Source organism: Sinohyriopsis cumingii, chromosome 14 (genome assembly GCF_028554795.1).
Source record: "Sinohyriopsis cumingii isolate HCF-2022 chromosome 14, ASM2855479v2, whole genome shotgun sequence".
Classification (NCBI taxonomy): domain Eukaryota; kingdom Metazoa; phylum Mollusca; class Bivalvia; order Unionida; family Unionidae; genus Sinohyriopsis; species Sinohyriopsis cumingii.
The window spans coordinates 127650597-127663851 of NC_142974.1; the positions used below are offsets into that span (position 1 = coordinate 127650597).

Here is a 13255-nt window from a genome sequence, read left to right on the forward strand (position 1 = left end):
TATATATCATGTACAAAGATAGTTCTATTATCTCCTGTTCCATACCAAAATTATAGGAAATTCATACTTGTTAACATTTTTCCTAATCACTATGGATCATTATTTTTATTTCATATTGTTGTAAAAAAAATACAAACAAACGAAATATACATTTGCTATTTGGCAATTTATGAAAACAGCAGAAAAACATGGTTGATAAAAATCATTAATAATTTTACATCAATATTTGCGGTTGACCTTGTCGACATGACGAGGAAGCCATCAGGTGGTTATAAGTATATACTCCACCTGATGGATCACTTCAGTAAGTTCCACTTACTGGCACCACTGGTCCAGAAGACTCAAGCAGAGGTTAATCTCGCTTTGTCCTATATGTTTAGCATCATTGGAATACCAGCCATTCTGCATACAGATAATGGATCAGAGTTTGGAGCTCTTGATAGACTCCTGCAGCAGTGGCCAGGGTCAAGTGATGTTGTTCATGGACGTACCTGTCATCCTCAGTCTCAAGGATTGGTGGAGAGAGAGAATCGGGTACTGGAGGAGAAAATTGCAGCAATGGAGGCCACCTATCATGGTGATGGCCCAGCTCCCTGGCATATGTGGCTTCCTCTCATACAATGTTAGTTTCTGTTTAGGTTAAGTGATTCAGTTGACAGTTTGATTGCATGAGATCAATGTCTAATATGTGCTGTATTTATCCATTGATAAAGTTTATGCTTCATTTAGTTACATCCTCCACATGTTATCAAAGAGCTCATGTTATAGGTACAATGTTGATTGACCATCAACAGCTTCAATTAGTAAAATGGTCATACCGAATAAAGCACATATCATATCCATTTCTGGCACTGATGTAACCAACCAAACTAAATGTTAACAAGACACCATGAAGCAATGATGTGCACTTAAAACTGGTGTTCAAGACTGTAGCCTTTCTCTGCACATTATGTTGCCAGGTTGTACTTTTTTAAAGCCCATTTCAAAGAAAAGTGTTAGTATATGGTACTATCTTTCAAATGTCGGTAAACACTTTCAGATCAACTCAACACCATAGTGAGCAGGGTGATAAAGATGACACCATATGGGTGTGTATTTGGGAAAAACCACCATCCCCACCACCACTTGGACGGCCTGCCAGAGTGATTGCCCAAGAAGAGGTAGATGTGGAAGAGTCACAAGAGGATAGCCAAGAATGTGACCTGTTGCTTGACCACAGCTATGCTGGAGTAAGAAAAACTGTATTATTATTATTATTATTATTCCCTCACTTAAAGAGTAATCATTTTTCTTTGTAAAGCCATTTTCTCCAACTACTAAGTATTTGCTTGAAATGTTTGGTACAGCATTAATGATTTGGCACCAAAGTTTCACTTTAATTAGGGCTGGCCCAAGGATTTTGTTTTCACTCTAGGCAAACTATGCAGAAAAAATATAACTTCCATCACATATATTTTTGGGAAGAAAGATTTTTTTAAAAAAGTATTCATAATATTCATCACTTGGTTTTTCAGTATATCATATTCTTAAGATGTTGGAAGCTATAAAATGGCATCCATTAACTCATCTAGCTGTTGTCAATGAGACATTTATGCTCTGTGTATTTTTTTGGCAGACTACAAATGGACCAGAAGCAGAAGATGAGAATGTCAGCCATGAAGCCCAAGTAGAGGTTAGATGCACGTTGTTGATCGTTAGTAATAGCGTTAACATTCACTGATTTCAGCTTCTTTCTATCGAACTGTGTTGCAAAGGAATGGGGATATCATTCACATCTCCCCTGGTGAAATGATAGGTACAGCTAGAGAGTCATAAGATTCCTGATTATTTAAGAAACAAACTCTGATGTACATGTTATCCTGCTCCTTTTTGAGACCAATTTCTTATTATAAAGACACCAGCTTTCATGAATGATATTAGATATTAATTATTTACGTACTTTTTGACAGACTGCCAGTGCACCAGAGGATGAGAATGAGAATGCCAGCCTTGAACCCCAAGTTGAGGTAAGATGCAGGTTGATCGTTGGTACAAGCATTAAAAGTCAAACTGCTTACAGCATCTTTCTATCGAACTGTGTATGGAAAGGAATGGGGATATCATTCACATCTCCCCTGGTGTAATGATAGGTACAACTAGAGGATTTTAATGTTGTGCAAGGTAAACCATGATCATTAGTAGCTGTCTTAAGAGAGGCATATCAAATATAATCCAGAAACGCGTTCGAAAACATACCCTAAGTTATTTGGGTAACTGTCTACTTTGATCAAAACATAGCTTGTTGCATTCATGGATCTACTGTTTACAAATAGTTATTATAGAAGTAACATACCTGAAGGCGTAATGAAGTAATGAATCCTTGTAAAATTATAGCAAATATTGATGACAAGATATGCAATGAACATTAGGTCCTGAATAAACAAAAACATAATAAACATGTTTTACTTTGTATCGCTTATGCCCAAAATGATTTCTATTTACAGCCCAGGTACAGTTCATGTCTTTGGCTGGGTTACTCAGGAAAAAGATCGCCGTTAGAAACTATAATGAAGACATTTATCCCCAAGAAATATTTGGCATTGGAGAAGAGATCATCCTGCTTAGAGTACCAGTACAGTTGCCGTCTGTTGATGGGAATATTCGGTATTCGTACGCCCATACAATTTCTAGTACTTTTATTAATAATAACTTTTCAGTTCCACCATGAATAGTGGAGAAACTGCCTGCACCTACTTTTCTTTAAAACTACTGTACTCCATTGAAACAATAGCTATCTTCAATGACATGAATGTGTTGCTGTTTGTCATTGAACATTATTAATGTTCATATTTGTATCATGTAGATTTTTCTTATGACACATAATGTATACAGTAGATGGTAGTGTATGTATGCTTGATTCCATTCCTTATTTCAGGCTTAGTCAACTGGTACCAGCCATACCATTCACACCAAAAGAAAAAGATGCAATGGACATGTGCATCTGTGACTCTTTTGGAGTATGCAATGAAGATGACAGCATGGGATGGGTGGCTTGTATTGTGTGCTGTCGATGGGCACACTGTGCCTGCATAGGCAGACACAGTTTTAAACACTACCAAGAAAAGGAATCCACATGTGGATGTGATAAAATCCGTCCATTCCAGTTGAAACAGTAAGTGAGATTAGTAAGAGTTTGAAAGTTACTGTGATAGAATCCATCCATTCACATGGAAACAGTAAATCAGAATTAGTATCTTTCTTGTTTATTGCATTACACACTAAAATATAATTGTTTTACAAAGCGGTATTACCTGGGGGGCAACATTGCTTGCATAATGCCAATATCTTGTTAATGCAGAAAATCCAGGATGATAATGAATATGATGATGCTTGATATATCAATTACTGTATGAATGTATAATAGCTACATTTTGTTAACTTTCAGGTTTCCAGTGTTCAATAACACATCCTTGATCAATGTATTTTTGAAAAAGCAGAGTAGTCAACTCAAGGTAGGTAGCAATTTCTTGACAGTGGGTCACAACTCTGTATTGCTATAACATGGATTAGTGATAATAAAAATTGGTTATTCTGCACAAGCCAGTATTTGTCAGTTTTCCACAAGATACCGAAAATGCACACCCTCAACATAATATTATAACAGAGACTTATGCTGAAACTATAATCTAGATAACATTGTACATGGGAGCCTTCTGAAAAAGAACCTTTGTAATAAATGTTACTTTTTTATACTTATTTGATAGAATGTTGTGGTCAAAACATATTCAAAGATATCAAAGTCATGGAGAATGAGAGATTCCGAATGAAAGTGTAGTAAGTATGCATATTATAATTTACATCTATACAATAATGACGGCAGATAACGAGAAATTGTGTTGCAAAACATATATGATCCTACATGTGTTATGAAGTTAGTATGGTGATGTTAATAATATAATTATCCAATGATCAACTCATGTTTTGCTTTCAAAAAGTTCATGTATAGATTTTGTTCGAGCACATCATGATCAAGTACAAGGCTCAACCAGGGCAGTATTGAGATAATAGCTTTCACCTCTCATTATGTGAATAATTTTATTGTTCACGATGGACAAACTAGGTTTCAAAGTAGTTTCATGACTTTCACTCACTAAATTTTTTTTCTAAACAAGAATGAACTGAAGTGAATGATACAATTGTTGATTTTTTGCTTCCAGGTTACAGCCCTACGAAAGTTCATAGAGGAATTGATTCTAAATCCAATGAACACCAAAATAATCGACTTAGTGCTGTTTCCTGAGGTAAAGAAGACAAAAAGCAAGCAATTATATTTACTATTTTTCCTAGACCTACGAAGAATGAAATACCACTACTAGAACCACTTTGTTTATGCATGTTGTTACCTTGTGAAGAATAATGAAATGTGACATGAATTACTGAAAATATCCGGACCTCACTAATGGTCAAATGTGAATTGGGCATTGTCAATATTTGTTGTATATCTCCCATCTAGAGCATGTCCACCCATTTTAAAATATGCCAAAAGGTCGGAAAAAAAAATTCTCAATAGTCTTCCCTTTCGGGGTATTTGCGCAGCATTGCAGCTGCATTATGTTAGTATGTGTAAAGGAAGAAGAAATAAAGGGAGGGGTACAGGTAATCTGATGAAGGTATATCTATAAAATATGTTGTCCATTTGAGTTTTTTTCTTCTTCTCCAGACTCTTTTATGGGCCTGTTCACTTCGCGTAGCGCCATGTGACATAGCCCCATAACGTCCTTGTCTGTACTTTCCTCATGGAGGACTCCTATACTACTTATCTATTTTTAATACCTGACCACACGCTTTCATTGTGGTAACTATAAACTCTATGATCTTGTATAATGTGTTTTTATTAAAATTTACTTCAAGGTACTGATACACATCATGGCAGCTGTTGAAGGAATCTCCTACCTTAAGGCTGAAGTTCTCATCCAAGACAGTTGTCAGCAGAAAATTTGTTCTTGATATGTGAATATCTTGCTGTTTTTTAAAGTTTATACAGCTGTAAATAATATCACAAATAAAATAATTAAAATAATAACCTAGTTGTTGTTTGAGAAAATGAATCCTACCTATTTTGCAGTCAATGATCTTCCGGTACCTCACACATAATACAACTAAATCAATAAAATTTAACCAACCATATATAAAATGGGAAACCCAATGCTTACTAATAAACTAATAAACATAATGCTCCTCTTTCTTTCCTTCCCTTTTGTTTCTTTCTTTCTTTTCTTGATAAAATTTAGAGGGACACAGGTCATTTCTGATTATTTTTAGAATTTAAAAGTATTATATACACAAGACACTCATAGCATACTGGCCATCCATCCATCTTTCCAGTACTCAGTTCCAAAATGTTGCATGCAAGCATCATGCAACAACTTGGAATAACTCCAATAAGTTCAGTGGGACAACAATAGCAAGATCCTTAGACCTTTAATATGTTCCAAATATTCAATATCTGCAACAACTCCGTTTAAGACTTTTCCTATATTTACAATATAATTTTAAAGAATTATTTTTTTTTTAAAATGGCATGTATGCATCACACAACATTCACTGAAGTTAACCCCCATAACTGTGAAATACAAGTCTATGGGTCAATAGTAATAGATACTTTGGACATTTAATATCTTCCTACTATTAATGTTATGCAACATCTCCCCTCTAGGTATCTCCTACCTTGAAATTAGTCTTTTCAGAACTAAAATTTAAAAAAAAAGGTATGGTGACATGATGCAACAACTTAGAATAAACACCCGAGGCTGTGAAATATAACCCTATGGGGCAACAGTAATAGTCTCTTGAGATGTTTAATATGTTCCAGATTTTAATCTTGTGCTACATCTCCACTTGAGACATTTTCTACATTTAAATCCATCTTTCCAGTACTAAATTCCAAAATGTTGCATGCATATGTTTCAAGACTTTTCCTAGAGTTACAATGATATTTAAAAGGATTAATTTGTAAAAACAATGGCAGAAGACACAAAGAAACAAAGAATACAAAATACATCTAAATAAAATATATTATTATTTTATTAAAATTTTTTACATATATTTTAAGCACAAATATTTTTTGGAAACATATTTAACATATAAAAAAATGCCATGGAAACAAAAATCAGATTAAATAAATATAAAGATTTTAAACAAATATATAAATCATTGAAAACTAATATGAAATAATTAAATAGCAGACTAGTGCTTAGAATCTACAAAAGTAAAGACGCCGATTAATGTGGAATTCCAAGTTGTTGCACGCAATTTCTCGAGAAATGGCTATTCCAAGTTGGAGCCAACTACCACGCAATTTCTCGAGAAAGAGCGCAACAATTAGAAATTCCAAGTTGTTGCACGCAATTTCTCGAGAAATGGCGTATTCCAAGTTGGAGCCCAATAACACTATAGTCACTGGCATACACATTGATAAGTGAAGCTTGTGATCAAGGTACAGTAACGATTAGAAGACACATTTTCCACGGATAGATGTCCAGGGAGAGGATACACGTGATGATGCGTGCTGAGGATAAACAGTTAAAATGCAACGTGTGTGCAATTTGTAATAAAGAGTTTAAGAGTCACTTTAATAGGCACATGATGATACATACTGGTTACAAACCATTCAAATGTGAAGTGTGTAATACAATGTTTAGGCACAGTTATTCTTTGAACAAACACATGCAAGTACATACTGGGGATAAATCATTCAAATGTGAAATTTGTCATAAAATGTTTAAGGATAATAGTGGTTTAAAGAGGCACACTATGATACATACTGGATATAAACCATTCAAATGTGAAGTTTGTGATAAACTGTTTAGGGAAAGTGGTACTTTGAAGGATCACATGATGATACATACTGGCGATAAACCATACAAATGTGAAATTTGTGATCACTTATTTAGTAGGGTTGGTAATTTAAGGAGACACATTATAATGCATGGTGGAGCTAAAACATTGACATGTAAAGTTTGTGATAAAATGTTCACGCATAATACTTTGAAGATGCACATGAAGATACATACTGGAGATAACAAATTTAAATGTGAAATTTGTGCCAAAATGTTTATTCAGAGAGGTCAGTTAAAAAGACACATGAGTAGACACACTGCATGTGATGGATACAAATGTGAAGTTTCTGATAAAGTTCTTACACGAATTTCTAATTTGAAGATTCACAAGATGAGACATACAGGAGGTAAACCATACAAATGTGAAGTTTGTGATAAAATGTTTTATCAGCGTAGTAGATTAAGGATGCATATTGTGAAACATACTGGAGTTCATCCATTCAAATGTGGAGTTCATGATAAAATGTTTTTTCAGGGTGCTAATTTGAACAGACATTTGAGTTTACATACTGGAGTTAAAACATTCAAATGTGGCGCTTGTGATAAACTGTTTCTGTGGAAGTCTCATTTGAAGATGCACTTGACGATGTGTACTGGATTCAAGCAGGTTAAATGTAAAGCTTTAAATAAAATATTTACACAGAATGGTAGTTTGAAGAGGCACATGACGAGCCATATGGTAGATAAACCATACAAATGTGAAGTTTGTGGTGAATTATTTAGTGAGAGCAATGAGTTGGAGAGGCACAACGAGATACATGTTGGAGATGAAAAATTTCAATGTAAAATCTGTCATAAAATGTGCAAGCAAAGTTGTAATTTGACGATGCACATGAGAACAGATGCTAAAGATACACCATTCAAATGTGAAGTTTGTGCTAACATGTTTAGTCATAATACTTCTTTGAAGAAACACATGATACTGCATACTAAAGAGAATCCAGTTAAAGGTGAAGTTTGTGATGAAACATGTATGGAGAATGTGAATATTTATATGCTGATGATGCCAAATGAAGATAAACCATTTATTTGTGCAGTTTGTTCCAAAACGTTTCCTCGGAAATGGGATTTGGAGAGCCACATGAGGGTACATATTGCAGAGAAACCATTTGAATGTAATATCTGTCATAAAATGTTCAAGCATTGCAGTAGTTTGAAGACGCACATGAGACTGCATACTGGAGAAAAGCCATTCGGATGTGAAGTTTGTGGTAAAACTTTTACGACGAGTTCTGATATGAAGAGGCACATGATGATACACACTGGAGATAAACCATACAAATGTGAAGTTTGTGCTAAACTGTTTAGTCAGAGTAGTGCTTTGAAGAGGCACATGAGTACACATACTGGAGTTAACACATTTAAATGTGAAGTTTGTGGGAAAATATTTATGCAGAGTTCTGATATGAAGAGGCATATGCTGATTCATACTGGATGTTAACCATTCAAATGTGAACTTTGTGGTAAAATGTTTACACTTGAGGGTACATTTAAGGCCCACATGATGATGCATACTAGAGATAAACCATTCATGTGTGAAGTTTGTGCAGAAAAGTTGCATATGATGATGGAGATAACACTTTGAAATGTGAAGTTTGTGATACAATGTTTTAGGCAGAGTTTTGCTCTGAAGTGACGTGATCATACTAGTGAATAAACATTAAAAGCATTGGCATTTATTTTAATTCTAAAAATTTGCTTTGAAATCTTCTTTTAGTTAATGCATTGAAGAGACTCATGATGAATCTTACAGGAGATAAGCCATTCAGATGTGAAATTTGTGGTAAAATGTTTTTTCAGAGTATTAATTTGAAGAGACACATGAACATACATACTAGAGAATAAATGTTAAAATCATTGACAGGTTACTTTTAGCTCTGAAAAATTACCTTGAATTTGGCTTCTACTTTGGAATATTTTTATATATGTTTCACTATATATACAGTAAAGCCTGTCTTGAGAGACCACTGCTATGAGAAACCACCTGTCTTGAGAGACCAGAATCTCCATGTACTGATTTATTGCTTATATAGTGTTACAATCTGTTATGAGAGACCACCTTTCTTGAGAGACCATTATATTTTGGCAGAATGGGTGGTCTTTCAAGACAGATTATAGTATTTATACTGTATAATGTTCAGCATGATAATTTAATTTCTTGAATTTGGGAAGTGGTTTAAAAAAAATACCTGGACATCAGATAATGTTTACAGTGCCCAGAGAATTTAAATATGCTGATGAGAATACAAACTGGAAATAAGCAACTAAAATAAGAAATTCAAATGTGAAAAGCATTGTGATAAAATATTTGTGTGGAGAGTAATTTGAGGAAGTACAGTCAGATTCAAACATGGAATAGAGAACCATTCAGATTTGGAGTTTTTTGTATATTCCGGCAGAAGCACAGGCCTATGTATTTTACTGCATACATGCTAAGTTTTACTGATTGTCCAGTATTCTTGTGAAGATTTTGGTCAAATGTTTATCAGAGTGGTTAATTTGAAGACGCACATGAAAATGCATACTGGAATTCAAATGTAAAGTTTGCGCTAAAATATTAGAATGGTAATTTGAAGTTGTACATGATGATACATAATGGAGAAGAATCTTGTAAATGTGAAGTTTTTGCTAGAATGTTTAATCAGGGTAGTGATTTAAAGAGGCACATGAGGATACATACCAATCAAATGTGGAATCCATCAAAAAATATTTAGGTGAATTAGTGATTTGAAAATGCACATGAGAATGCATACTGGAGAGAAACTACTCAAATACACACTGGAGAGAAACCTTTCAATTGCAGAAGCTTGTAATAAAATGTTTTGGCAGACTTTTGCTCTGAAGAGGCATGTCATTACATACTAGTGAATAAACATTAAAAGCATTTGCAATTAGTTTTAATGCTAAAAATTTGCTTTGCAGTCTGCTTTTAATTAGAGCTGTAGATTTCAGTGTGTTATTTTATTTATGCTTCTCTTTACATGCTGTTAAGAATGACCATTTTCTTGAGGTTGGGAAGAGGGACTCTAAATTCTGAATAGTTGTGACATCTGCTTGTGTGTCTACTGTATGTCTTCTTCTTTGCTTTCAATGGGGTACAATTTGTATGTCATCAATATTTGTATAATATTATAATATAATATATTAAAGGTATAAAAATAGGGGCCCCGAGTGGCCATATGGTTTAATGCACTCTCCGTTACGGATCATTGCCATCTCACCTTTATCTGCGTGGGTTCGAGTCTCAGGCTCAGCCAATGTGGGTATGTGAGAAAGCTTGCCAGTAGCTTCTCGTGGGTTGGTGGTTCTTTCCAGGGGTTTTCCTCCACCATTAATACTGGCTGCCATGTATAGCCTATCATGTGCTGAAAAATGGCGTTAAACCCTACAACAAAGGTATAAATATACAATGGTTTTGGAAAAATTTCCATGTTTTTCCATTCAGGTTGAAAATATTTATACCGTCTGAGAGGTTTTGGTCGTTTTTATATCAATAAAACAGTACCATCCATTTCACAGTTAGTTGATGTGGTGGTAATATGAATTTGTCACATTTTCATAAAGAACTCACTCCATCCATATAACTAGAATCAGTTGACACCAACTATTTGAACTAAGTAGATTTAAATATAATATTACATTCTTAGTTTCTTTAAGATGAAAAAAACATTGTACTCATGTTATGCCATTGTTTAATTTTGTATATTTAACCAGAGATGTATTTACAAATCAGCTTGAGTGGTAGCTGATGACTATTTATGCTGCTACATAAAACGTAGGTCATGTGCTTCTATTTGTTCATGCAAAGTGTATAGCTTTTGAACAAGCAATCTACATGAGTATTAATACTGTACAAGTGCCTTCCAAGACCTTCAGAGTAAAAACAGATAATTTATTCTGTAGATCAGAGCTTTCTTAAGGCTAATTAGATTATTGTCAAAAAGCAAATGTGGCCTTTCAAGACAGTTGACCTCTGACTTGGTTCGTGACAAATGTATATATTATCATCCCAACATTTCATTTTTTGTGGGGAGGGGGAATCTCTGCCATCTGATCTTTTCAGACCATCCAAAGTATTCTCCTCCCAAACTAATATTACCCAAAGGCTTAATATGTATTCTATACCAATGGCACTAGTGTATGCTATATTCCTTGTATGTTATGGTTTTTGTGTTCTTTAATGATTATAATATTTAATTTTTTGTATATTTGTTTGGATTGTTTAATTGATTGGTTTAAAGTTTGTCCTTGCGGATTTTTTTTTTTAGTTGGTCCTTTTAATTGTATTATAAGTTAAGATAAAACAGCTATATCTCAACTGTCATATTCTGTTTCTTCTAATATCTCATCACAGGCAAGCATGTAGTATTCTTTCTTCCTTTCCATTTTCACTTTGTTCCTGAGATGTTGTTTTTGACTGATCTTCATTTTGATTTTCCAGATTTAATGATCTTGCCTTTTTCTTGTTTTTTTCTTTTTTTTTTTGTTCCTGTCTCTGTTCTACAGTCCCTGTCATTGATGCTGTTTGCTTATTTTGGTTTGCATTTGCTGTTTTTCCTTGCTTTTGTTGTTGACTCTGTGGTTTATCTTTTTGTATTTCTTTATGTTGCTCGTATGATTGTTGTTGTTGTTTGCCTTATCTTATTTCTCCCTTGTGTTGTTAAGTTAGTTGCTGTTTCTGTTACTGTTTATCATTTTCTTTCTCTGTTTGTTGTTGTTGCCAACTCTGCTTGAGAAAGATCATTAGCTCACTTATGTGAGTTGTCTCTTGTTGTTTTGTCTGCTTTTGTTGTATTGGGCACTTCTTAGGCAGTGTCCTACTTTTACACATTTGTTGCAAAAGAGAACTTTTTCATCGTGAAGAGCTTTTCTCTTTCTATTTCTAATATTCTGATTCCATTTTTGTTGGATATCCTGGGTTGGTGTCCATTCTAGCCCTTGTAACTTTGGTTTGGAATTTCTGGTCAAAGAGCATAACTCCAGATTCTACATGTAGTAGGATTTCAAGAAGTAAATCTGATACTTGAAGTTCTGCTGTTTTCTTTTGATTTTCCTCATGATGGGTTCCTGTTCTTTGACTAATGCTGTTTCTCCTCCTATTGATAGTCTCCCATATGGTATAATTGGTTCATTCCCTTTTGGCCTCAATATATATCCTCTGTCTCCTTTCCTTTTTTACTAACTTGGTGAAATCTTTGTTTCTTATGTCTATAGCTACCGTTACTATGGACATTGTGGGTGGTCTCTCTGTTGGTATTTCAGACAGGTCAATCTTCCGTGTTCCTTTTTTATGGCAGCATTTTAAAAATGATCTTTCATTTGTGTCTATTCTCTTAGTGTCAATGTGTTTCTCCAGCTTTGATATTTTCCTGTTTCTCGACATTTCTGTTTTGCAGGAGCAGCACGTAGAATACAGATGTCTGTTCAATATTATATTTATATTCAATTAAAATTTGTATAAATGTTATGTTTCTGTTATCCATTATTCCATCATATTCTGTTCATTGAAGCTGCATGAAAACTACTTTTTCTGTTACATTTTTTTTTTTAAATTGCTTTCGTTTGGTCGACTGTAGTCATTTCCCATTCTCGCTTTCAGAAGTGGTCGACTGTAGCTAGTCAGTTGCATGGCTATTTTGGTTATATTACAGCATACAGTACCAAGGCCGGACACCAGCGTAAGCAGATTATGATATAACAATGCACTGTTGGGGTGTTTTTTCAATACGAAACAAGGATTTGTTTAGGTAACAATAGATTCCAGTGCATTTTTATATCCAATGTTGCAGGGACCTGTCATGGTTTTTTCTGTACAGTTGAAACTTCACACTTAAAAGTACGCAAGTGGGGGTTGGTGGTGGTTGTGGACTTTTCATCAGGGTCTTACAATCTTTCGGAGTAGGCTGAGCTGTATCGTCTGAAGATTTCTTGTGAAAGAGTTGAAGTCGCAACAATTGATTGTACCATTATGATTTTTCCGTTTCGGACAAATCACTGTGATCCAGCAACTGAATGGTCAAACATATCTCTTGGTGATTGATTATTTCTCACAATACATGGAAATAGCGAAATTGCAAGGCACATGTTCAAAAGCAATAGTCAATCATCTCAAATCAGTCTTTATGCAACTAGTTATACCAGAAGTATTAATTGCAGATATTGGTCTGCAATACTCAAAGAATTTGCAACAAATTATGGATTCATGCATATTACAAGTAGTTCAAAATATCCACAGAGAAATGGTCTGGCCGAAAGAGCTGTTCAAACAATTAAAAGAATTATTAAAAAAGTAAAAGATCTTTACATAGCTCTTTTGACATATCGCGCAACACCATTTCCAAATGGATATAGCCCAGCTGAATTATTGATGGGAAGAA

The 13255-nt window shown here is 34.4% G+C and overlaps 2 protein-coding genes across 2 annotated transcripts; both read left to right on the forward strand.

Moving 5' to 3' along the window:
• The first annotated feature begins 246 nt into the window (after window positions 1-246).
• Window positions 247-627, forward strand: LOC149784811 (KRAB domain-containing protein 2-like). Its single transcript, XM_089933058.1, has one exon. It carries the CDS (start codon window positions 247-249, stop codon window positions 625-627), a length of 381 nt encoding a protein of 126 aa, XP_089789184.1.
• Window positions 628-6429: 5802 nt separating this feature from the next.
• Window positions 6430-12345, forward strand: LOC149784812 (uncharacterized). The gene has a single exon (XM_089932819.1). The coding sequence runs from the start codon at window positions 6514-6516 to the stop codon at window positions 8317-8319; it is 1806 nt and encodes a 601-aa protein (XP_089788945.1). The 5' UTR covers window positions 6430-6513; the 3' UTR covers window positions 8320-12345.
• The last annotated feature ends 910 nt before the right edge of the window (window positions 12346-13255 follow it).

Bases quoted from the DNA above. Each gene is read 5' to 3' on its own strand.
- LOC149784811 (XM_089933058.1), top strand. From the start codon at position 247: ATGACGAGGAAGCCATCAGGTGGTTATAAGTATATACTCCACCTGATG.
- LOC149784812 (XM_089932819.1), top strand. From the start codon at position 6,514: ATGTCCAGGGAGAGGATACACGTGATGATGCGTGCTGAGGATAAACAG.